At 34.2% G+C, this 27,730-nt stretch overlaps 1 protein-coding gene across 1 annotated transcript in view; it reads right to left on the bottom strand.

Annotated features, from left to right (window-relative positions):
- CCDC172 (coiled-coil domain containing 172) overlaps positions 1 to 23,293 on the bottom strand; it is a 57,569-nt gene extending 34,276 nt beyond the window's left edge. The window contains exons 1-5 of the mRNA XM_032281134.1: positions 23,108 to 23,293; positions 22,634 to 22,777; positions 22,337 to 22,422; positions 6,966 to 7,082; positions 5,410 to 5,575 (exon numbers count right to left, since the gene is read on the bottom strand). Coding sequence (XP_032137025.1) covers positions 5,410 to 5,575; positions 6,966 to 7,082; positions 22,337 to 22,422; positions 22,634 to 22,712 — 448 coding nt within the window. The 5' untranslated portion in view covers positions 22,713 to 22,777; positions 23,108 to 23,293. The remainder of the gene's footprint in view (positions 1 to 5,409; positions 5,576 to 6,965; positions 7,083 to 22,336; positions 22,423 to 22,633; positions 22,778 to 23,107) is intronic.
- Between the last annotated feature and the right edge of the window lie 4,437 nt (positions 23,294 to 27,730).

Genomic DNA, 27,730 nt, shown 5'->3' with positions numbered 1-27,730 from the left:
GATACAACTACACATAGAAAACTCAGTGAAATCAAGTTGTATCGGCTTCAACTAATGACAATTTTGTCTTTGTTTCCAAATATATACAGTATTTCCAACTTCATTGCCTGATACTTTTAGAACACTGTTAAAATAGTGATGATATTGGATACCCTCCCTTATTACTAACTTTTATGGAGATACTTCTAGAGTTTCACTGTTAATCATGATGCCAGATTGAAGCTCACACTCTCCTTCTTCTTCTTCCTTTAGCTCTCCTCCACCACTCTTCCCTCCTTTCCCCTACATCTCTTTTTTGAGACAATCATATGCTTTTCCAACTGTAATATAGTAACATAATGAATTTTATTAACAGATATCCCATTTCTGCTCTTCCTTCTGCTCAACTCCTTACAACTTGGCTTCTGTCCTGCTTATTACCTCAATCTGCTCCTTTTCTTGAAGGCCACCAGACACCTCTGACTGCTGCTTCTTAGTCCTTATTCTAGTTGACTGTTCAGCAGCAATCAACATGGGTTGATCATGCCTTCAATTACTCTCTCCCTAGGTGACGTCAACTCCACTCAGCTTTCTTAGACCCTTTGCTCACTTTTTTGTTCTTCTTGCCTTGAAAATCCTGGTGTTCTCTAGGTTTCTGCCCATTTTCTTTCAATACTTCCTCTCTAGGTGAGTCCCAAAATTTAATATCTCCAGCCCAGAGCTATCTCTGAGGTCTTGACTTAAATTACAACCATCTAATTGACATCTATGCTCAAATCTCTCACTTGGCTAATCAGTATCATCCTTCACACCTCAGTCTAAAGGCAACTTGCTCTGGGAAATCCTCCTTAACTTCTTAGTCCAGTTTAAGTCTACTTACATATGTTCTCCTATCATCTTGTGCTTCTCCTTTTGAAGCAGTCATCAATTTATTATCTCATTCATATTGTTGGGCCCAGCACATTAATCAAAATAAAGTCCCTGCTATTAAGGAGATCAAAGTTTTATATGATGTTATGAAATACCTAAAACAGACTTTTTGAAAGAATAAAAAACAATATCAGGTACTCTGAAAACAAATCTTTTTAAATCAATCTGTATTTCTAGAAAAAGGGAACCAAACTAGAGGGCTCCTACAGTATTTGTGATATCAGGGACATTTTCTTCAACATTTTCTTAAACATTTCCTCTGTAAAATTTTTATAGAGGAATAATTTAAATAAAATATATTCATTTAGAGCAAACAATTCCATGCCTTTTGACAGTCACTGACACATATGAAACCCCCATAAACAAGAATCTAAACATTTCTATCAACTACAAAGGATTCTTTGTGACCCTTCACAGTTCATCCATTTTGACCTAAGCAATCATTGAGCTGCTTATTATTGCTATAGATTAGTTTACATGTGTCTAGCTTCTTTTAATCACCATATTATTTTGAAATAGGTCCATGTAGTGTGTTAGGAGAATTATTCACTTTTATTGCTGAGTATCCCATTGCACACATATGCCACTTTTAACTATTCACTTCTTAATGGACATTTATGTTCAGTTTCTGACTACTGTGAATAAAACTGCCAAAAAGTTAGGATATAGGTTTCATTTATCTAGAGTATCTAGCTGTGGAGTGGCTGGGTTGTATGGTAAATGTACATGTAGCTTTTTAAGAAACTGCAAAACAATTTTCTAAAGTGATTGTACCATTTATTTTACATTCCCATCACTACCATATGAGTTTCAGATGCTCCACATTCTCATCAACCCCCACCCAGTATGGTCAGTCTTTTTAACTTTAATTAACTGAACATACAGTGATATATCACTGCAGTTTTAGTTAGTATTTTCCAAATGACTAAAGATATTGAGTATCTTTTCACATGTTCATTTGGTCATTAGTACTCTTTGGTGAAGTTCAACTTTTTCCCCTTTTATAGTTGGCCTTTTTCCCGTCTTTTTTTTTTTATGTTGTTAGAGTTTATTATATTCTGGATAACAGTACATTGGAAGATATATTTAGTGCAAATATTCTCTCCAAGATTGCTGTCTTCTAATTTTCTTAAGTGTATTTTCAATTTATTTTAAATCAAATCTGTTTTTCTTTTTACAGTTCATGATTCTTATGTGTCCCATCTAAGAAATCACTGCTTATCCCAAGATGAAAAATATTTTCTCCTATATTTTCTTCTAGGAAATTCATAATTTTAGCTTTTGTTTTTAAGTTTATGCCTATTTTGAGTTAATTTATAATATGGTGTGAAGAGTTCAGGATGATTGTTTTGCAATGGATGTCCAATTCTTCTAGCAGTACTTATTGAAGACTTTCCTCTTCCCACTGAACTGCCATTTCATCTTTGTTGAAAACTAGTTAACAACATGCATTTCTATTTCTGGATTATCTTATATTCTAGCTATTTATATGCCTATTTTTAAGGCAGTGACAAGTTATCTTGATTACCGTAAAATTTTGGTAAATTTTGAAATCATGGAGTATAAATCTTTAAATTTTATTCTTTTAAAAATTGTTTTGGCTATTCTAAGTACTTTGTATTTCCATATACAAAGGCATTGTTTTCACAGGAGACGACAGCTCCATGTCCCTGTAGACCTTCCAGTGGGACAGGATATAGAGGTAGAAGACAGTGATACTGATTATCCTGACTCTGTGTAGGCCTAATGTTCATGTCTGTGTTTTATTTTTAAAAATTTTTTTAAGTTAAAAAAAAATTCTAAGGTAGAAGTTATAGAATAAGTATATAAAGAAAAAATTTTTTGGTATAGCCATCCAATGTGTGTTTTAAAACTGTTATTAGAAGAGTTAAAAATAATAAAAGGTTTATAAAAGGCTTATAAAGTTAAAAAGTTACAGTAAGCTGAAGTTGTTATAGTAAGCTGAAGTTAATTTTTGTAAAAAGAAAAATTCTTTTTACAAATTTAGCATAGCCTAAATATACATTATTTATAAAGTTTACAGTAATGCACATTAATGTTCCAGCCCTTCACATCTATATACCATTTAATTGCTGACTCACCCACAGCAACTTATAGTTATACAAGTTCCATTCATGGTAAATGCCCTATAAAGGTGTACCATTTTAAAAAATCTTTTATATTATATTTTTGCTGTACCTTTTCTAGGTTTACATATGTTTAGGTAGGCAATTACTTACCATTGTATTCCAGTTGCCTACAGTCTTCAGTATAGTGTATAGTAACATTGTGTATAGGCTTATAGCCTAGGAGCAATAGGCTATACCATATAGCCCAGGTGGGTATAGGTTATCCCATCCAGGTTTGTATAAGTACAGTCTACGATGTTCACACAATGATGATACTAAGAATGCATTTCTCAGAACATATCTCCAGTATTAAAGTGATGCACGGTTATAAATAGATTCAGGTGTATCGTTTTATTATTTGTTTTCTGTCTGTTCTCTGTGTTTTTGTTCATCTCCTTCCCTTTCCCACTTTCTTTCAGATTAAATGTATATTTTAGGCTGTCTTTTAATTTCTATATTGTCCTTTTTGCTATTTGTCTTTGCATTTTTTCCTTAATGGTTGTTCTGGAATGAAAATAAGCAACTTTGGTAGCCTTTCTATAAGATGCCCTCCCTGCCTTCATTCTCATCACTAAGAAATGTCTTGAGGGCAAAGACAAAATGCAATATTCTTAAGAAATCATAGTCTAAAGACCAAATATAGCATGTAAATTAAAAACCATTTCCTAAGACATCAGAAAAATCCAAGGTGATGCCTCAGAGAACCATTCAGTCAAACTAAGAGCCATTAAGAAGTTTACGAATATTGTCTTGGAAGTTTTAGTGGAAGGCCAATACATAAAAGGGCTTGTCTCAAAGAGATTTGCAGTTAATGAAATGAGCCTCAGTATGATTCATGTGAGACCCACAAAGTTTTTAAGAGAACTGTATGTACATAAACACAGTGAGCTTGGACTGAAATGGACAGAGGCAGTGAAAAATAAAAAGAATGATACTCAACTTTTACAGAATGGAAGAAGGCAGAGGACAATTGCAAACACAAGCTATCTTTTACTTTTTTTAAAAAAAAAGAATGACTTAGAGAAGAGAAACAGGAGCACAGAAAGTGGTGCCAAGAGCCATGGAGAATCATTCCCAGGCAGGAGGATGACTGAATCCTAATCAAAGAATGTCCAATACTTCCCTGGCTCAATTTCAAAATTGCTATGGAACAATGACTCCTTTGTTTCTGCTTTCTGAACAGAAGTGTTGCTAGTGATTATCCTAAGCCTATCTCACCATTGTATATTGGGAACATGAAGGGCAACTGTTTCTTTGGCTGAGGTTCTCAGATCAAGAGGACATGTACCCAAGGGGTGACATAAGGAACTACATCCAAGGAGCCTCATATGCAATTGAACCTAGTTTAGTTAAGGAAATACCGGACATTAAGCTGCTGCTATAATTGAATCTCTGAAGTTTGAAAACTGTGATTTATCCTAGACTTTCCCTATTTTTGTCCACATTAAGAGCTGAAAAAGTCCTGTCACTTTTCCTAAACAACTCTTTAATTCATCCCCTCCCTCTTTTGGCAACTACTTTAATTGAGGATCTTATCAGAGACTGAAACAACCCACATACTAGTTTTATTAGTCCATTCTTGCACTGCTTATAAAGAACTACCCAAGACTGAGTTAATTTATAAAGAAAAGAGATTTACTTAGCTCAGGGTTCTGCAAGCTATAGAGGAAGCATGGCTGGGGAGGCCTCAGAAAGGAAGGCAAAGGAGAAGCAGGAACATCTTACATGGCTGGACCAGGAGGAAGAGAGAGAAGTGGGAGGTGCCACATACTTTTAAAGAAGCGAATCTGACGATATCACTCAATTTCATGCAAACAGCACCAAAGGGGAAATCTGACTTCATGAGCCAATCACCTCCCACCAGGTCCAACCTCCAACATTAAGGACTACAATTTGACATGAGATTTGGGTGGGGACACAAACCCAAACCTTATCACTGGTGTTCCTGAAATAAAACTCTCTCCACTCCACTGTGTAAACTTACTTCCTAGCTTATACTGGACTGTTGGAGGATTACAGCACCAGTCCTAACTCCTACCGTAGCTTCCATCACAATGTGCTGTAAATGTCTGCTAACGTATTTGCTTCCTCCACTTTTTACTTTTATATCTTCAAGACCAAGAACAGTGCCTATCACATAACATATTTATTAAAAGAATAACCAAATGCTCATGTCACATGTACTTATAAATCACTTGAAACTGCTCACAATGGAAGATCTTCATTAGAACACTCAAAGTAATGTAAAAGAATAGCTATGAAATAACCCAATTTCACTTATGAAAAAGTGAAATTTTTAGAAAATTCATTCATTCAAAATAAGTTATTTTCATTAATGCAAGACAAATGAGGTGATAATATTTATTCATACCACTTTTCAAAATGTTTGCTTGGTTTTCTAAGTCAGATATTTCAATCTTGACATTTTCTTTCATCAAAAGCTCTCTTTTCTTTGTTATTTCATACTCATTATTGAAGTCTGTAATTTCCTTAATAAATTTATCCTCCTCCTCTATCATCTGTTTCTTTATACGCTCCTGAAAAACATAAATAAAATATCAAATATAAGTGTTAGCTGCAATAGTATTTTCCTTAATTATTTAAGATATAACAATTTGGAATTACTAACAATGAAAGTATATAATTATACTTTCTGGTATCATGGCAAAAATGTTTTTTCTTGTAGTAATATTAATAAAAAACTGAAGCTATTATATAGTAACAACTATCTTCAGATGAAAGATTTAACCTTAAAGTTTTGGGAGAATTATTGAGGTAGATATTCTACCATTCATCATTATGTCTGTTTATTTGTGATTTAAACTTCAGAATCATATTCTATTGTATAATTATAATATAAAGCTGGAGAGTAAAGTAATTAAATGGTCAAACTGCAAAGATAAAATCTACGCTTAAAGGAATTACTGCCTTACAGGAAAATAAACAAACAAGGATAGCCAAGAAAACCTTTTAAAATGTGGATGATGATGGCAAAATTATATATTCACCTCAAAATCAGTTTTACATAATAGTTCACATTTTATGAAATATCAACATGGCAGAGAAATAAGAATTTCCTAAAACCATGGACAATGTAAGAACCTAAACTCTTCGACAATGCTAGAATCTAAATATTAGCATATTTTTCTAAGCTATGTCAGTGAATTTTGAGCCACATTTTGGAACGGGCCATTTCATTTGAAACCACCAAGACTGTTAGTTCTGACTTCAGGTATGTATTTTTAATATCTTTCAAGGTATTTTATTTAAAATGTCAATTAATCACAGTCGTATTTCTACATTGGTCCTGTTATTCAAAACTATTGCTCAGACTGTTGGCTCTGAGTTAATATAAAAAGATTAACAATATCCATCCTTTTAGCCACATCCATAAATATGCCTAAAGTGTTAAACTCTCTGCCTTTCAAAAGGATTTTATCCAAGGTCTCAATGCTTGAGCAATTCAAATCAGTTCCACTGTTTCTTTTGAGCTTATTACCACTGCAAATAATTGCTATACAGTATTACATCCCTGTCCATATACTTCTTTCAAACTATTACTTAATAGATAGTATTAAGTATTATTTAAAACCAATTGGTTTTATTGGCTTTATTGGTTTAATTGCTATATTACATCCCTGTCCATACAATTCTTTCAAACTATTACTTAATAAATAGTATTAAGTACTATTTAAAACCAATTGGTAGAGTAGTATCAACTACTTAATAAATAGTATTAAGTACTATTTAAAACCAGTTGACAGTACTCTACCAATTGGTTTTAAATAGTGCTTAATACTTTCCTGTATCTAAGAAGTAGTACCTGCTAATATGCACATGGATAACTTTCTAAAACTACACAAGTATATTTAAATACTTTTTTACATAATTAGTGAAATAGATTTTTCTAAGTGGCTGGAAACTTACAAAGGTTTGAAGAAGCATATTCCTTTGGTTTGTAATTTCACTGTACTGTTTTACTAACGCATTTTCATGAGTTTTCAAAAGCTGTAAGAGGAAGGATTTTTCAAAAAACTGTTGAACCTTCAAAGTATAAAAACAGAAATCAGAATGAAACAATTAATTAGACATTTTAGGATGCCTTAGGTAACAAAACAGGTTTGTCTAGTAAAAAATATATTCTGTATTATTCTTTAAAATGCAAAATAAAATTCATATTAAGCATCTTATTTTATATACACTATCTTGTATTATTTTTAAGTACTTTATAGTTACAATTCTATAATCTTTTTCCCCAATAAGATTATAGGCTCCTCAAGGGCAGTGAATGTGTCTTCTTTTTCCTCTTGATACCTAGAAGAATTCTTAGCTTAGGTACTGAAGCTTTTTGAATACACACATTGAAAACTGCTTCAAGACTGTCTGTTTTAAATAACTTTCTATTTTCACAGCTTATAAGGATGATATAAATGAAAAAGTCATGTACATAATTTGACTAATAAAATAACAAGATAAAATCTACAAAACAGAGGCAAAAACCCAGTCCCATGATTATAGTTCTATCAAATAAAACATGAGTCTGCTAAAGACCTTAAATGGGTTTTGAGAACTCATTTTTTATTTTAATACTTCATTTGGTTCTAAGTAGCAAAAAGCATAATAAACATTAATGTTAGACATGCAACTGTTATTTCATTTGGACCTTAAAAAAAAACATCTCCTGAGAGATTAATATTGAAACAAAGTCAGGAAGCTTTAATATATGAAAGCTAAAAATGATGTTGAACTGGAAATACTGTAATTTTTCTACTATGTTCAGTACTAGCCCTCATCTGAAAGCATCAGTTCCAGTTTGGGGCTGTTCCCATCTCTATAGAGAAAAGAAAAAGGATATAAATTCAACTTAAATTACAGAAAGCAAGGTTTATGGTAGTTATAAGAACTTCCTCAAGGTGAGAGACAGGTTGTGAAATCTCTGTCCCAGAAGACGTTGAATAGTAAAAAGCTTAGAAATAGTCTAGTCCAGAGGCAAAAGGGTTGGCTTAAAAGACACTTTGAAATATTATGGCTAAAAAGTCCTAGAAATATTGACATTAAAAAAGTAGCTGAAATAAAACAGAAAGTATGATCTTACATTTATATAAGATCATAGCACATCTGACCATATCTTCAGTATTTGGTACTGTTTTCATCAACCCAATTTTAAGAAAGGCATTAATAGAGAAAGATTAGAGAGGTACAGTTGATATAATCAACGGAATTGAGATAACATTTTAAAGAATGAGGAAGGGATAATTGTGCAGTTAGTATTTTTCTGTCTCAGAAGACAGAAATTAGAAAACATATGGCCAAATCTATAAAACCATATGAAAATTTATAATCAGGGTAAACTACAGAATGATCATGAATTCAACCATATTTATTCAGAATAAAAAAACGTTTCATGACTATTTAACACTTGTTATGTAAATAAGAATAAAATAAGGTCCAGAGAAGTTAAACACCTTAACAAAGGCTATATAACTTATTAGAGGCAAATCCAGGACTAAAATCCAGGTCTTCTGCCTTTCTTTCTTCTAAATCATGATGTTAACATGGAAATGTCAGAACTATTTCAAAGTAATGAAAAGGTAGTGCTACAGATAAAAAGGGACTTCATGGTGTGATAATGAGTTGAAAATATATACATTTAAGAAACATTTAAGGAAATTACCAAATCCTAGATCCACCAGACTTACTGAGAAGGGTGTTTGCGGTACATACCTAACTCTGAGTTACTGTTGTGGACACTGCCCAGGAATGTTCACAAAAAATACTTTAAAGACAAAATAATGCACTGGATAAATGTGGGTTTAATGCACTAAAGTATTTCAAGTATTATGCCCTTCAGAAAGCAATTCATGAATTTTAAGACCATGTACATCACTAGTCTGTTGTAAAAGATCTATGTCAAACCCAAAACCCAAAAAGGAGGAAAATATTACTTATCAAACAAATTCCTAAATGAGACTTAAGCAAATTCTTCAAATTCAGAAAAGCCTTATGTTAAGCACTCAGAAATTAACGTGCTATGTTTCAGCTATCAACAACTAAGAGCTTAATTTACCACTGAGCACGTCTTCTTTCTTAAAAGGGAGAATAACCAATATTAAGAAGAGCTATGTATGTGACATCTTGGCACTTAACCAGAATGTTTAACCATTACCTAAAAAATGAAATTGATATACCAAAAACTAAAAAGTAGACAGCTGTTCTAAAGATTTATAAAAAGGGTACATCCATAATTTTCCTCTTCCCTAAAATTCTATGTACATCATTCATTTTAAGTTATGTTTGTTTCTACTATGTTTATTTCTTCATTCTCTTTCTATCTTACCTTCTGTCTTTATCATTTATTCTATATTTGCCTCTTTTAATCCAGATCTAAAAAGTCCCAGAGAGTCAATAACAATAGAAAGATTATGGTACATTAATCTTCAAATTTACATAGGAGCTACGGTTAAAAAAATTTTAATACAAAAAAAATTCTTGGTAAGTATGAGAAGTAGAATGATGGAAAAAGTGGCAAGAGTTTGGGAAAGTTAGTCAGGAAGGACAAGAATAGAGACCTATAATATACCGTTTTACACTGTTAAGGACATCAATAGATCAAGGTTCCAGAAGCTAGATGAGGCCTGTGTCACTAATATATCACCTTTATGTTTTACCGGAACTAAGGAAACAAAAAGTTTTGAATCTGCCCATTTCCTCTTTGTTAAGTATAAATTACTAACTCTTCAGAAATAAAACAGCTTTTCATAGTTACCTATTCGTAGAATGTTTGATTGTTCTTTTTGCTCTTATTGTTGTCCCAACTGATTTATTTTTTATGTTCCTATGTTTGAAAACCAGACCTATTGATATGTAAAATTTTAGTAAATATTCCAAATATAGTCCTAAATGTATTGATGTGATCAAAAGATGAATAAATAATCATCAGAAAAACCTCTTACATGTTTTTTGTTACAAAAGTAAAGAGTGGGGTTCAGAGTTGGGAAGATAATACGTAAAATATTAGATTGTGACATAAAAATATTTCTAAATATAGCTCTCTGAGTCAGATTTAAATTGAGACACAATTTTATATCTATGCAGCTTGAACCATTTATTTTATAGTAAATAAAAACTTAAAAATCCATTGCTTCTGTGTCCTAAGTTATCCACTAAGATCCCAAAAGGATACAGACAATATGAAGAAAAGGGTAGGAAGTTCCTAATGGTAGTAATACAAATTTCTCTTTCTCATCTCTAACTGTCCTCTGACTAGAAATGAAAAAATATATTTGCACGCAGCCTTAAAGTTATAGGCCAACCACGGTGGCTCACACCTGTAATCCCAGCACTTTGGGAGGCTGAGAAGGGTGGATCACCTGGGCAGGAGTTCAAGACCAGCCTGGCCAACATGGTGAAACTTCCCCCTACTAAAAATACAAAAATTAGCCAGGTGTGGTGGCTTGCTACTGTAATCCCACCTACTCAGGAGGCTGAGGCAGGAGAATCACTTGAACCCAGGAGGCTGGGGAGGCAGTGAGATAAGATCACCTCATTGTATCACTTCATTGCACTCCAGCCTGGGTGACAAGAGTGAAACTTTGTCTCAAAAAAATAAAAAATTTACATTCTAGAATCAAACAGCTAAGCTTTGTCAGAAAATATTGCTGTTTTGGAAAATTCTAATTTATAGCAGTGCCCACTCCCTGGTTAATTCTGCTTCTCTCAGCAATAAAGACTATTTTCCTTTCCTTGTTTTATTTCTCTTGGGATATTTTATTTTTTAATGGAGCTTATAGTTTTCCCAGTGAGCTGATTTATCTGGTCAACCAGGTCAGTTTCTAGCAAAGCCATGATTTGTGACTTTTCACTACTCTTGCTGCCTGGGTGCCTTTAGGTATTTTTCTGCCAGAATAACTTAAAAATTGAAAATGACTGAGAATTTAAAATTAATGTTAGAGTGCAAGAAAGCAAAGTACATAGGTACTCTTTGTTGTGGCTGCTGTTGTTGAAAATAATCTCAGCCTTGAGGAACTGACATTTTGCTGATTAAATACTCTGCCCAATAGCATAATAGGCAATTTTACATTAAAAAAATAACAACAACAAAAAACTAAAAGTTATGTGGGAAATTTCATATTCCTAAAATCATAACAATTTGGAAAATACATCATTGTTATGAGTATATGATAAAAAACATTTTGAATACTGAGGTACATTAATGGATATTGTATTGATAGCAGATATTAAGGTTTTTGTAAAAAAGATCTATCTTTATACTTTTCCAAACCACAGAGGCAAAGCTTAAGTAACTTGCTATGACACAGTAATCCCCATACAGTTAGCAAGGAAGGAAATAACCACCTGACAATGACTTATAAGGCTTTACATGATCTATACCCCCTCATTCCCTCTCCAACCATCTCTCCTGTCAGTCACCTCCTCACTTGCCCCATTCCAGCCACAATGGCCTTATTATTATTACAGATTTATAGTATATGACATTTATATATAAATACATAACACATAATATATACTACATACTATTGTATATAATACACATATAATAATATATATTTATGCACATTAAATGTTATATATGTATAAATACATGCATTTTGAGATGGAGTCTTACTCTGTCACCCAGGCTGGAGTTCAGTGGCATGATTTTGGCTCACTGCAACCTCTGCCTCCCAGATCAAATGATTCTCCTGCCTCAGCCTTCCAAGTAGGAGGGATTACAGGGGCATGTCACCATGCCTGGCTAATTTTTGTATTTTTAGTACAGATAGGGTTTCACCATGTTGGCTAGGCTGGTCTCGAACACCTGCCCTCAGGTGACCCACCCGCCTCAGCCTCTCAAAGTGCTGAAATTACAGGTGTGAGTCACTGCTCCCAGCCCCATTATTACATATTAATCCAAGAAAATATACAGAGAAACAGTCAAGAAATAAAAAAGGGTTTAGTAAAGAAGCTAGTAACAAAATAAATACCAAAATCTATTCTAGTCACTAGCAATAAACAGATAAAAACATGGAAAATATTCCATTCGTGACTGGAAAATATTCCATTCGTGACAGCAAAATCAAGACACACAAAATACACAATAAACTTAAGAAATATCTGCTACCTGCATGAAAAACTTCTACTGAGGAACATAAAAGAAAATCTGAATAAACAGAAAAATACGCTATATTCTTAAATATGATCCAGAGTTATAAATGTATCAATTCTTCATAAATTACAACATGAAATTAGTGCAATCTTAATGAAAACCCCAATGATTTTGGTTTTTTTAATTTGACAAAATATTTTCAAATTTATCTAGAAATATAAACTGTGAGAAGAACCAGGAACATTTTGAAAAAGAAATTACCCTTCTAGAGTCAAATTTATTTTAAAGCTAATATATTTAAGCCAATAATATATGGGTACCAAAACAAATAGATTAATAAAATAGTATAAAATATATAAAACAATTACAAATATAGATATACATATGCACATGTATACTACTGTATCATAAAGACAGTGTTTCTGATCAATGGGAAACATGTGACATTTATTCAGGTAACAACAGTCATTTTTCTTTAAAATATTAAAGAAAAGAAAACCAGTATAAAAGTACTAGGAAAAGAAATTGTTTAAAATCTTGGAATGGGACGGGCTTTCCCAAGCCTAGAATAGATCTGGAAACCAACAAAAACATTAAAAATTCTAGCAACACAAAACTCTAAACTTTTACTAGAAAATCATGTCATAAAAAGCCAAGATACAAACAATAAAGTTTGAAATAAATTATAAAGAAAGAATATCTGCAATAAAAAGCTAGATGCCAACAATAAAAGACAAGGACAGGCTAGAAATAGGTAAATATATGTATAAATTAAAATACTAGGTTAAAAATTTCAAATTAAAACTATAAAAAGATGCCATTTTTATATTTGTAAAACATTGATTTCTAGTGTATGAGTAGTAAAACTGTTAGAATAAAACTGAAACAACTTTTCTAGAGGACAATTTAAATATAATCAAAGCCTTAAAAATTATAGACCCATTGACATAGCAATTTGATTTTTAAGACATTACACTAAAAAGCTAGGATAAATGCACAAAGATGTATACATAAGATAATCCTTGCAATGACAGTAAAAATAGTAATTTATTAATACACAGTAAATACTTATCAATAGGAAATGAGTTAAATAAAACATAGTATAACATTTAATGAAATACTATGTCACCATTAAAATTGCTTATATATATATATATATATATTTACTCAGATGTCTAGGTTACAGTAAATAGAAAAAAGGAAATTATTTAAGAAAAATATAAGTGCATTTAAACAATTTTGAAAGAAAACCTATGAAAATGTTAACTGTGTGGTGGAATTACAGGTAATTTTTCACTCTACTTTTTGCCAATTTCTATTTTTTGAATAATTTGCAATAAACAAACACTACTTTTATAAAGAGTTAAAACAATAAAACTATTTTAATTTTGAAAAGTAATCTACATGTTCACCAAATATAATGGTAGAAGGCCTCAGAATTTCCCAGGAATAAAACTCACTCTTCCAGTAAGAACATAATCAAGAGATCTTAGCAAAATGGGGAGGAGCAGGAGCTTAGAATGAAAAGAACATTTTAGAGTAACAATCTGATCCATTTGCTCACTGTGGTGGTCACATCTCTTCCTTTCCTTCCTGTATCTCTTGGGAGGAACATTTTTTTTTGCCTTGGCTAGAGTGCAATGGCGTGATCTCGGCTCACGGCAACCTCCGCTACCCGGGTTCACGTGATTCCCATGCCTCAGCCTCCCAAGAAGCATAACATCACCATACCCAGCTAATTTTTTGTATTTTTAGTAGAGACAGGGTTTCACTATGTTGGCCAGACTGGTCTCAAACTCCTGACCTTGTGATTGGCCTGCCTCGGCCTCCCAAAGAGCTGGGATTACAGGCATGAGCCACAGCACCCAGCCAGAGAAGCTTTTAACCAGAAGAAATTAGACTATATTTGAAACCATGGAACTCATCTGAATAAAGAACACTGAGATATCAACTTATCTTGAAATGTTAATTCAGGCAATAACAATCTATGAGACCATATATGCAGCAAAGCCTACAAGTGAAATTCTTCCTATCAGCATCAGATCACAGGTACAGCTGTAAGTTGCCAGTTGCCTTTGATCCTTTCTACTCACCTTTTCAGAACTCACCTCCTGTTCCAAAGTCCACAGCAACCTAAATCTACTCTTCTCAAAATAACCCCTAAACTGCAAAATTATTCTTCCTCTTTTTCTCAAATAAAATTCCTATTCCTCCAAAGCTGCTCATCTCAGCGAGATAGTAATCTTATTAGGGAAAGACCAGCAAAGCACGAACACTGATTAGTCAAGAACATTATGTAATGATACTTCTTAATCTGAAAGGCTCTTCCTGGGGAGCTACTTTAAAGTAAGACAACTTCTGTGTTATTTGACAACTCAGGTGGCAGTACCTTACCTTATCTATCACCACACACCTTAGTCAGGATATGAAACAAAGGGATGCTGAGGTAGTGTTTATTCATGCACTGCTTTTAATGGAGGAACTACAAAATGTCACACATTCTTTAAAACATATATCTTCCCTATCAATAAGAAAACTTGGCACATGTGCAAGAAATAATCATATCTCAGTCAAGTAAAGCTATACTATAAGAACACTATAAATTGGGCTGGGGATACTCGCATCAGCTTGTCAACCAGCTTTAGCTCTAAGAATTCTTCCAGTATTCAAGAAAATGAGAACAGGACAAAAACAATTTATACGTCGTATTTAGAGGCAAATTGCAGGTCTGAACAAACCTCACAGAATAACAACATAAACCCTATGAAAAATACTGTTAACAGAAGAGAAAAAGAGAATCAAAAGATTACAGTGAAGAGCACAGGATGAAAAAAATTGTAATCAATTACTTAATCTTCTTAAAAGGATGCAAACGAAGACATGTCCACTATAAAATAAGAGCAAGGAAGGACATAGGAGAAAAAGATAAAAACAAAACAGGCCAGGCACTGTGGCTCACGCCTGTAATCCCCACACTTTAGGAGACCAAGGCTGGCCGATCGTGAGGTCAGGAGTTTGAGACCAGCCTGACCAACATGGTGAAACTCCATATCTACTAAAAATACAAAAAGTAGTAGGGCGTGGTGGCACACACAGGAGGCTGAGGTGGGAGAATCACTTGAACCTGGGAGGCAGAGGATGCAGTGAGCAGAGATTGTGCCACTGCACTCTAGCCTGGGTGACACAGCGAGACTCTGTCTCAAAAAAAAAAAACAAAAAAAACAACAAAACAAAACAGAACAAGCTGAGATTTTTAAAAAGGCAGAAAATTAAAGTGTTAAAAAAAGAGAAGATGATACATAATCTAAATTTGCAGAGAGAATTAAACAACTAAACTAACGCTAGAAAAGATATAATTAGGGGTATAAAGTCTACAAAGTTTTCCCAGACTTCTGAGGATTTGATTCAGAGAACAGAGAATAAAGGTCTTCTAAATTATAAGAAGTGGGTGTATTGAAAACAAACTCTATAAAATAATAGCTGAGGTTAAAATGGAAGGCTCACCCTTGTTCCAGAAAAAAATTAATAGATATATCTGTGCCAAATCTGGAATTACAAATTTTAAAATAATAAAAGCAACCAGGGACAAAAAATGAAACCTAACAGGTTACCTTAAAAAGAAATTTTTCAAACCAGGTTGACTTCAATACTTCTCTTCTGCATTAATAAATTTCAGAAGATGATAGTGCTAGACCCACAAAATTGTCTTAAAAATAGGTTTGACTCAATAATTCTGTACAGACAAGTTTCCATGCAAGTGTGACGATAACAGAAATTTCAGATATTAATAGCTTAGAAGACCTATCATTCACAAATTCCTCCTACAAAATTACTTAAACAATTACACAGACTCATCAAAAAACAAATAAAAAAATAAATACAAATAAAAACAAAAAAATAAAAACAAATAAACAAGAACGACAATTTGAAGCAATGAAGGAGTTTATAGTGCAGAATTATGGTTAATATGGCAGTAAAAGCCAAAGTGGAGAGGACTTACTTTCTACTCCAAACACAGATAAATGCCAGACAAAATCTACCTATGTTTACAATATTTCATTTACATACCTAAGCAAAAAGGAAGAAAGGGAAATCTTCATGCAAGAAACAAAGAGACAGCTCAGGGTAAGGATGGTGTGCTAAAATTTGAACCCATAGGAGGATCTTACATAAAGGATACAGGAATGAGGGATTAGGCTTTAAGTGCCCACATAAGGACAAAAATCACAGCCAAAGAGAGCCAGGGTTGGACTCATTGCATTGTCAGGAATTGAGAAATATCTATGCCAGTTTTGAAAGATGGGTAAGAAAGCTCTACCTGTTGCCCTAGAGATGCAGGGTATAAATGAGCTATAGCCCATTGAGCCGTGAGTGGAAAAGGAGTCATGTCCTGTGAATTTGAACTCTGAGCCTAATCTGTGGATGGGTGTGAGATTCAAAGTCTCTTATCCATACAGTGCAGAAATCACGAGCTCAGAATTTAACATAAAAACTGGTCCGGAACAGGGGAATTCTGTGAGGCTCTGGCAGCAGGGGTGAAACTGCTTCTTAGGGACATCTTTTCTATCAAATGAATGTGTTGAATTGCCAGGAAAGATAAGGTCTGCTAAAGATAAGTTCAGTAAAATAAAATTAATAAAAAATCTTAAAAGTTCATAAGAAAATCTACCACCATGTAAGAAAGGTGTCAAATCAAACAAGTAGAATTCAAAGCAGAGGAAACAGAAAATGGATAATTCTATGAGAAAAAGTGTAAATTAATTTATTTATTCACCAATAGCTACTATTATTCAGGTACTGTTCTAGATGCTGGGAATAACAGCAGTGAACAAAATAGATTAATTTCTATCCCTTGTGGAGTTTACATTCCACTGGAGGAAGACAAATAATAAACAGGTCAATATGAAATGTGCCAAGAGTTTGTATCACACAGCATGGAGACAGAGAGAGATAGTAATGCTATTTTACATAGGGAGATCAGGAAGGGGCCTCTACAGAAATGGCGGTCTCAAATGTTTGGGTCTTTTCACCTCTTCATTGTCTAAAAAATTATTAAGAATTTCTTTTTGTTTGATTGTTTTTATGAGTTATATCTAGTAATATTTTCCGTATCAAAATTAAAACAAAAAATTTCCAACACTAATTTATGAATAACAACAATAATCCTATTGCATTTTAAAGATCTCATTTGTATTTTAAAATGACTTTCCAAAACAAAAATAAATTTTAAAAAGGAGTTGCATACAGATTTTTTTACAAATCTCATTAACACCTGGCTTAATAAAAAACAGCTGGAACCAGATGTGGTGTTTCATGCCTGTAATTTCTGAACTTTGAGAGACTGAAGTGGGAGGCTCACTTGAGGCCAAAAGTTTAAGACCAGTCTAGATAACACAGTAAGATCCTGTCTCTACAAAATAATTTCTTTTTCAATTAGTCAGGCAAGGTGGCACAGGCCTGTAGTCCCAGCTACTCAGGAGGCTGAAGCAGAAGGATCACTTGAGGCCAGGAGTTACCTGTTATTGTGCCACTGAGCTCCAACCTGGGTGACAGAGTGAGATCCTATCTCGTAAAAATAAATAAATAAATAAAAGCAAATTAAAAATGAAAAAGAATAAAGCTGGACTCTCATTTCCGCTTCTACTCAATCTTTTGTATTGTTTTTCAGTTGGAGAATATGGAGTGCACAGGTATGTAGTTGGAAATGATTGTGCATATTCTTCTTTGATACTACATCAAAATTCACCATGTGGTAATTCCTTAAAGATTAGTTGCAATGTGGAATCTGAAACCATTTCAATGAACTTTTCATTCTGTGTTAAAATAAAATCCTTTGGTCTATCTTGCATTTTAAGTCTCTCTGTCATCCACGCACAGTTTTGTAACTTTATGCATTACTTACTGCTTCCCTGAGTTATGTAGATCCTCCAAATGTTGATATATTTCATAATATGCTTTCAAAAGTAACATTCTGAAACACTTTGAAACATAATGTTTCAAAAGTAGAATTCATATTCATTAATATCACTATCGAACTCACCAGAAAAATCTTTTAAGTACCAGGATGCTGCCAAGTTTATGGTAACAGATAGATAGTAATCTTCCAAAACTCTAATTTTTGTTTGAAAGCTTGTATATTATCATTGGCAAAAGAAGAAGAATGTCAGATGTTTGCCTTGACATTTTAGGCTTACTTCATTTATTTTTGAAAGAATTTTGCCAAACACCCAAATCTAAATAACTACAATTCGACTGTCAATTATCTAAGTAAAAATGGTGTTTCAGAAAAAGAATAGCTAGCTCATACTGCATCTCAAACAACTGCACACATGCTCTCACTTGAGACAATCATTGTACTTCAGAATATAAAAGTACTTTAGGTGTACTTCCCATGTAATCGTACACAATGTTGAAAACACATATACTCAATGATCAGTTTCAATAATATTAACATTTTTGACACTACAATCAAAGCCTTAAGTAAAACTAGAAGTTTTTGTTTTCTTACTGAGAATGCATGGCAGTGTATAATACAATGACTACTAGTACAGTCTGGTACCAGTGCCTCGATTTGTGTTAAGGTGCTAACAGTGTTACTCACCACTGCTTTTGCACTGTCAATGTGTGCATTAGCACAGTGAAAATGAAACATGGTGCCTTTGTATAATATTATCATGAAAATAGCTTGACCTTACAAACTCCCTAGAAGTGTCCTGGGGACTCCTTTGAATTCAGAGATCACACTTTAAGAATAATGCTCTAGGGTGACAACTGAAGACCTAGGCTAACAACCATCAAGATTTGCATGGGACTATCCTAGTGCTAGCACTAAAAATCTCACTTGATTCTACTGTGAGAGCTCTAAATGAAGTGAGTGTGCATGACAGAATAACAGCTATGGGAATCAGCATTTCAATTAGAGGAAACAGCAAGTGCAAAGGTCCTGGGGTCAAAGAATGATTGGCATAAACCTATATAAAAAAAAGCCCAGTACAAACGTTCACACCCCTAAAACCCTGACTGTCCTCAAGAAGGTGAGCTACTAGACAATGTCTAATAAAATACTCAAAGGACACTCAGTGACCTCTTTTGCCTGTTTCCAAGTTTTGGATAATTATTCATGACAAATGTGATAGGCTTTCTTTATAGAATTTCATAGAAAAAAATGGAAGCAAGCTTTTTTCTTTAAATGAGAGCATCAAAAATTTTGAGTTTACAGATAGGTTTATACAGTTGAAGTTGCTTGATGTCAATCCTGTAATTCAGGAAGGAAGATGTCATACAATTTATTTGCCAAGTATTCATAGTGTGATTTAGCAGTTGCTCAATGCATGTTTGTCAAATGAATAATTGTCAACAATAAAATTAAATTTAGGTAGGGTCTAAATTTTTCGATTAAGTGTAAAGAAAGAAAAAAGCACTCCAATTACAAAACTCCATTTCGATGTTATAAATGATAGTAATTTGCGATTTTGTTCTTTCTCTAATTAGGTAACACAGTACCAAGGATATGGCTTTGCCTGCTGTTCTGGGAGGTTTCCTAACTTTTACCAATTAAAAAAAAAGAACACATACATATTGAGGTAAAAAAGTAAATGGAGCCACCTTAACTTACTTTTTTATTTCAATATAATTTTCTGTTACAAATTCATGAAATATTATTTTATTATTGTTATGGTGTTTATACAAGTTAAAATTGGAAACAGAAAAAAATAAACAAAATATTCACAAAATAGCCTCAGATTGTCCTCCATTTACTCCCTCTTAGGGAATATGGCATTATATTGGGTTTAATGTAAAATGTTTATAAAAATTAAATATCAAAATTATAGCTATATGCCATTTTTAAAAAATAGAAGAACCTCTTTTAGATGTTTAAAAGAAACTAGCAATGTTCTTTGAGTCCTTAATTTTGGTTTGCCTGTCATCAATACTACACAATCTTTCCTTGACTATCAGAAGTTTTAGGTATATTGGTAAGCATGAATGCAAATCCAGGGCATGTTCTCATTTTTCTGTTTTCATATTACCAAATCTAACCAGGCATAGTGTAGCTGTCCAGTTCATAAAGTACTTATACTACATAACTTGAGACTTTTGCAACCATATATTTTAAAAGACTCATTGAGCCCTGCAAGGCAAATGCTATCATTCAAGTTCTAATTACATGCTATCCGGGTTTTACAGAAAAGAAAAAAATGAATAATGTCCTTCCCAAATACATTTATTGACCAGAAGCAACATCCAAAATAAATGCCCCCAAAATTTTCTGAATGTATCACTGTACCGTAGCTCAAGTACTGCTGTATTCAAATTAAGTTCTACTAATAATTTCTCCTTGTGCTGCTGCCATTTGATAAATGGGTCAATAAATGCCAAGTCAAATATTCAAGTAAATATATTTTCATTGTTATTGGCAGACATATAATTAACTCAGAATAAAAGAAACAAGAAATCAATTTAGGATTACATCTTCAGTTCTTCCCATTAGTCATTTGCATTATAATTGCGGTTCCACTTTTAAAATCTTTATGCACATATATATACCATCTTGACTATAATTATAAATCAAACTATTCAATTATAAATTAGTATTGTATGAACTGTGAGCCTCATATGTTAGTTTTGTTAGATACAAATGTATTATTACCCACATATATGAGCTGTTTAAAAAGCAATGCATGCTTATGAACCTACATTAATTAGAAATTTCAATAAATGTTTCTAAACAATGGTAGGCATTTTCTCTGAATGATAGCTACAAATTATATTGTAAAAGACTCTCCCTATTATCTATCAAACTATTAGTACTAATTAATTCTTTCAACACACTACTGTATATGATATACAAAGTGTTAGATAACAAGCAGTGGGAATAAAAGATGGGTAAGAAAAAAATTCCAGATATGTCGCTCACAAAATAGTGGGGGATGCAAACACAAATATAAGTATGTATCATTTTACCAATATGTCTACTGGAAGGCTTTATCGCTGATGTTTGAGCAACACCTGGAAAGAAGAGCTGATGTTTGCCAGATGGAGAAATGTTCTGATTATTTCATTCTCAAAGAAATCTGAAAATTCCCCACAGTGATAAGTTAAAATAGATATATTTGAAGCAAACAGACTTCCTCAAACAGACTTCACATTACACATTGCTTGTTTAGTTCATCATTGGTTATTTAATAAATAATTTTGAATAACTCTGTCCCCACCCATAGCAAGGTCTTCATTGTGGCACACTTAAATAATGTTCTTTGCTTCCTAATTATTTATTCCCATCTTGCCAATCAGAGGTCAGAAAGATATTCCTAAAGCTACCTTTTTTTTTTTTTAAGACGAGGTCGCGCTATGCTGCCCAGGATGGCCTTAAACTCCTGGGTTCAAACTGTCTTCTCACTTTGGCCTCCTGAGTAACTGGAACTAAAAGCATGTGCCACCATACTGGGCTACCTAAAAACACTTTTACTGTTCCCTGATCAGAAATTTGCAACGGTTTTCTGCTATTCCCAGATATCAGCCCTCTGGTTTGACTAGATTCCTTTAACAATACGTGCTCGACAGTATTTGCCTCCTGTCTCTCTCTGAAATGCCTTTCTCCTGCTACTTCTGTTTGCCTCTTAAAAAATTCTACCCACCCTTCAAAATCCTCCTTCAAGAAGCCATCAAACTCTCTTGCTTCTATTTATAACAACAGAACTTTACAAACGCTGCAGCAAAAAGAGAAATGCTAGTGGAAAACGTATACTTTGGATGCAAGGCATGTCTAAAATGTGGCAGAGAATTTTAAAACAAAAGGCAGGGGCTTGTTTTGAGAGTTACATACAATTGTTATATCAACGTAGCACACAAATTATCATTCAAAATGTATATACTGCACCAACTGCTTTTTAAGTAGCATAATGATTCTTCTAATGACATTGTGCTCTTTTAAAACCTTAACTATACCACAAAATAAACAACGAATTCTTCATTACCTTAGATTCTTTAGAGCAAATTCATATTGGAACTGAAGGTGTCACTGGATTCAGAACTTTAAACATCACCAGGCAACATGGAACTAAAACAGCCAGCACAAAAGTAGTGTGCTTCCTACTTGAAGGACAACTGGTTAAACAGTGAAATATCCCCCAAAAGTCAAGTGAAGGCAGGCTTTTTCAAGTAATAATTAGTATGCTCTACGTTTCAATACCTTAGATTCCAGCTTGATTTTCTCTTCATTCAGCTCCTCCGTTGCTTTCTCAATTTTTTCACGACATCTGGTTATTTCCGACCTCACTGTAACAAAAATTAAATTTTTAAACACATAGATCTTTCTAAAGTCCCATGTTGGCGGCGTTTGAGAAGCCACCTTTCAGCTGTCTTTCCCTCAGCATGGCAAGCAAGCTCCCCTAAGGGCTCTGACCACTGCCTTCGGGATTTCCTTCTCCTCCAAGCACCCAGCACGAGAAGACAAAAGTCCCCATGCAAAGGACAGAAATCCCCCGACCTTCTCGCATCAAACGGCGACTCTCCTCCGCTTGATGCTCGGTGAAGATGATGTGCTGAAACAGGGACTCCAAGCTCATCTCAGGGCCTGGCTCCTGCGATCCTTTTCTCGCCGTTAAATATTTTATGACCAACCCTGAGGATCCTGGAAAGCACAACAAAGAAGATGGAGTCTTCTAGAACTGTTCCCAGATAGACCTGTCTCCAACATTCAGTCGCCGGCCCAGCAACAAGATGGAGCCGACGCGGGACGGAGTCTGCGGGGTCTGAGGGTCCAGGGACGCGGGCCGCTGCCGCCCCTTCCGGCCCTCAGCCTTGGTTTCCCGTTACAGTTTACAAACCGGCCTTTTCTCCCTCACGCCCTAGGGCGGAGGGCAGTTTCACGGTCTGCCTTTTTCCCTGGTGGAGCCCCTGACGCAGGCCCCCGTCCCCCTACGGGCTTGTCTTCGCTTTGGTGGCAATGAAAATAGCAGACCTTGGCTTTTGAGGGCGTGTGGGCAGCAGCCCTTTCTGTAGTCTGCCTTTTAATCCCAGTCCTCTCTCATTTTAGGGATAATGTCCTCAAAGTGCTCTGTCTTTCAGCAAAATGATACTCACCAACAAAACCCGGGGCCAAAACCTTCCCTAGGCCGAGGGCCAGCGCTTCAGGTCCGGCTTTGCCGGTGAGAACTAAACTACGGCGGCTCGTTTGGCCCAGCCTGCGCTCAGCGGGTTGGCCCTGGGCATGTGAACCTTCGCGAAGGTCTTCGGCCCAGTTGTAGTTGAGATGCTCGGTATCCAAGGCACAAATACCCAGTATTATAAAGCACAAAGTAACTATGATTCTAAATATAAACTTTCACAAAGTCTTTTCCTTTGACGATGGCAAAGACTGCTATAAATGTGCAATGTCTGACATTCCGCCTTAATCATTCCTTTGTAATCAGGGCATATCTTTTTTGTCTGCTTTAAAATTAATCATCGCCTTTTGTAATCAAGCTGCAGTAATATTAACACTTCAATATCGGCGCAATATGTGTCAGAGACCAAAGTGGTTGCTAATTAAAGCTTAAACATGAAAGGCACCTTTGGGACTTTTGTGTGGGATTTTTTAAATCAAAAATTAAAATATTTTTAGTTTTAGTAGGTTGAAATACTGACATTATAATAAACATTTGACTTTATTTTTGAATGTAAAATTGACATTGGTTGAACTTTAAAAAGTAATTTGTTATTAGAATTTATTTAAAATTAAGTAAAATAAACGTTTGACTTTATTTCTGAATGTAAAATTGACATTGCTTGCACTTTAAAAAGTAATTTGCTAGAATGTATTTAAAATTAAGTAAAATAAGGTAAATGTTAACTCTGCCACCTCACAATAGGCTTAATTAATGTTTCATTAATGATGTAGTCTAATCAGTTATACATTTTCACTTATTCCAAATTTCTACCTTAATTTCCATCAAGCCACATATGCATAAAACTTAATTCTTTGGCTTTATTTTAAAAGAATAAATACTGAAAGGTATACACAGCAGAAAAGAACTGCCCATAAGGATATTATTTAGAAGTACATATTAACAGTTTACCAATTCTCTTCCAGGTAGCCCTCCTCACTCTTCATTTTTCCTTTATAAACTTGAAATCATTGTGGATCAGTAATAATAATAATTTGTTATTGATTATTTGCCAAGCACTATTTTGAACCGTCTATATCCTTTTGAGATGATTTTTGCTATCATCTTCATAGTGTAGTTGAGGAAACTGAGGCACAGAACAATTAAGTATCTTGCCATAGTTGCATACATAGTATGTGGCAGTGAGAACTGAAACCAAGAAATCTGGAATCAGAAGTCATTAATTTAATTTTGGATTCTGTCTTTTTCCCTCTTATTACATTTCAGGCATTTTACCATTTCATTCAAAACTCTTCATAAATGTATTTTTATAACTTCACAATCCTCCACCATAGAAAGGCATGTGTAATATTTAGATACACCAAAATAAATTTGACTCTTATCTGTTCAAGGGTGGAAAACAAAGCTGAAATTGTGGTTTGAACCATTTCCTTTGAGCACTTGTTTGGAGGTTTATGAACTGTATACCACAGCGGACATCAAAGGAAAGGGCTTCCAGAAGATAAATTATATTACTAATTAATATCACTCCCTTCAGAATTATTTCCCATGGACTTGCACAAGGAACATCCTCACAAGGAGGCTGGTTTTCAAAAGCATGCTGCTATTTAACATTCCAATTTTATTAGTTACACTCAAATTCACATTTATTATTTAACATGCTCTTTCCTTGCTGAAACTTGGCAGAGTAAAGTTTGGGCAGCCTTTGGGGAGCACAATTGCCTCACTTACATAGAAGTATGGAAGAGAGAGCTGATGGAAATTCAAGAAAGTGGGTATGGGGAGAAATGGCTCATTCATCTTCTATAGTCATCTTCTTCACATAACAGAATATTTTGGTGCTTTTAAATCCAAAGTCACAATCTTCTTAGAGGTATCAAACTATACACGTTAGCAGTTTTAAATTTTATTTTGTTTGTTGAAGCAAATATGATTTATGTGAGCTCGCAACTCAAAGTTTAAGTGTTCCATAATAATTAAAAAAGATATTAAGAAAATTAAAAATATTTCTATTGTTTATCTAGGTTTATTTATACATTTTCTGTAGTGTTAAAATAGTTTTTCTTATAGATATCCATGCTCATTACATCTTATAATGTTCAGAGCAAGAGTGGCATTACTTAAATTTATGCCAGATAAAAATGGTATACAATGTGGTAAAACTTGGGCATACAGTTTTCTGAAAATGTACCTTATAAGTCTACAAAAAGAAAAAAAATGATTCATTCAACAACTGTTTAATGAGTTTCTTCTATTCATTCAACAGATATTATTGAGCATCTCCTATGTGCTGTATTAGAGAAATAACAACAAGATTTAATAAAACAGAGCTACATAAAAAAGTATTTTTCTTCCCCCGGATATTTCTAACCTCACTGGAGAATTATTATATTTTTTAGCATTTTGGCAGCCGTATAAACAACTGCTTTCAGATGTTTCAACAGATGTTCTTTAGAAGGAAAGCCAATTATTTGCATTATGATACACATATATGATTCTCAGATCTAAACTTTCCATCTGTACCAGTTTCATTGAATTGCATACCTATGAATATAAAAGTTAAGATCACTCATTGTCTCTCACCCTCAGACTTTTGTTCGTAATAACAGTAGCACCTGGGCTATTGAGCCATTGATAATCACTTCGCTAGAAGGCCTTATATAAGGCTATATTGCTCTTGTGATTTAAAATGCATTTCCTCTCCTTTCCTAGATTGATGACTTCCCTAAGTTCTAAACCAGGCTTGCAAATACTCACTAGCCCAGGGCATATATATTGCAATGGAGAGAAGAAAAGTAATTCATTTATTTTATGTTTTGTCTTAGGGCATCTGCCACAAAGAAAAAAATTATGTGGGTTCAACCAAGTTTAACAACCATTTATTGAGGATCTACTAAGTGTAAAATTCTCTGCTGGATACTATGGGAGATACAAAGTTGAAAAGATACAGACCCTACCCTCCTGGAGGTGATAGTCTATCAGATGGGACATAGCATGCACAAATAACTCCAAGGCATGCTGTGTTTAAGAGCTTCACCCTTGTGCTCTGGGAACACAGGGGAGGGAGGGAGAATTCTGATGTAGGTGATCTAGGAAGACTATCAGTAGGGTATAAAATATGAGCTGAGTTTTAAAGGAGGGTGGTTCTTCAACAAATACAAAGTAATGGAGAAAAGAAGCAGAATGTTGGCTGGGGTCAACATTTTGATGGTGTTTAACATATTTACATATGTGTTGGGGGACTACAAAATGTTTGTGATAAGGTAAGTGCTGTGTCAAGACTTGTTTTATGCAGTCTAGTCACTGTCAAAGTCCAAGAGTGCTATAACAAAAAAAATGCTATAAACTAGATAGCTTAAAACCAATGGAAATGTATTACTCACAGTTCTGGGAGCTATGAAGTCCAAGATCAAGGTGCCAGTGAATTCAGTAGTTGGGGAGGGCCCATTTCCTTGTCCATAGAAAGGGTCTTACTGTGTCTTCACATGGTGGGAGGAGCTAACTAGCATTCTGCTGTCTCTTTTATAAGGACACCAATCCTAATCATGAGGTCCTTCCAAAAGCCTCACCCCTAAATACCATCACCTTAAGAGTTGGGATTTCAGTGTATGAATTTGGTGTGGGGTAACACAAACATTCAGGCCATAGCACTTGCTATGAGACAATAACCATATGAGACTTTGACATGTATTAATTCTTTTAATTGACCCAATAACCATAAGAAATTGATGCTTTTATTATTTTGGAGACCGAGGAGACATAGCCAAGTAACTTGTCCAAGGTCACATACTGTAGCTAGGAAGTAGTGGAATCAGAACTTGAATCCTGATAGTCTCTTAAGGCAAAGGCCTTAACCACTTCGCTTTACCCACTCTAAAAGCTAGAGGCAGGAGAAAATAACACTATTTAAGTAGCTGTGTTTTGTTTCAAGGTAGATACATTTTCCAAAAAAGTGCTAATTACTAACAAATTAATATTTTTTAAAGAAATTTCAGACTTCTAGAATTTGGATTAATAATGCATTGCATTTGTAATGAATTAAAATAATGTGTGATTTAAGGAAAAATAATTGAGACTGGGTTATGCCTTGTTATAAATGCTTATTCCACCAACCATATGTCTAATACATAAAGCTAAAAATGCAACTCATATGCAAAATATATTTGTTTTCTAATATTTATATTTGTTTCCTGGGGCTGCTATAACAAAGTACCACAACTGAGTGTTTTAGAACAGAAATTCATTCTCTCACAGCTCTGGAGACTGAAAGTCTAAAATGAAGGTGTCAGCTCAGTTCATTTCCTGTGGGCTCTTTTAAGGAGAATCTATTCTTTGCCTCTTCCCATCTTCCAGTGCTTACTGGTCAACCCCAGCATTCTTTGGCTTATAGATACGTCACTCCAATCTCAGCCTGTGTTGTCATTTGGAATACTCCCTGTGTGTTTCTGTCTCTTTCTCGTTTCTCCTCTTTTTATAGG

This window comes from Sapajus apella, unplaced genomic scaffold (genome assembly GCF_009761245.1).
Source record: "Sapajus apella isolate SASKATOON/1434 unplaced genomic scaffold, GSC_monkey_1.0 scaffold13, whole genome shotgun sequence".
Lineage (NCBI taxonomy): Eukaryota > Metazoa > Chordata > Mammalia > Primates > Cebidae > Sapajus > Sapajus apella.
This window is presented reverse-complemented; position numbering and strand designations above follow the sequence as displayed.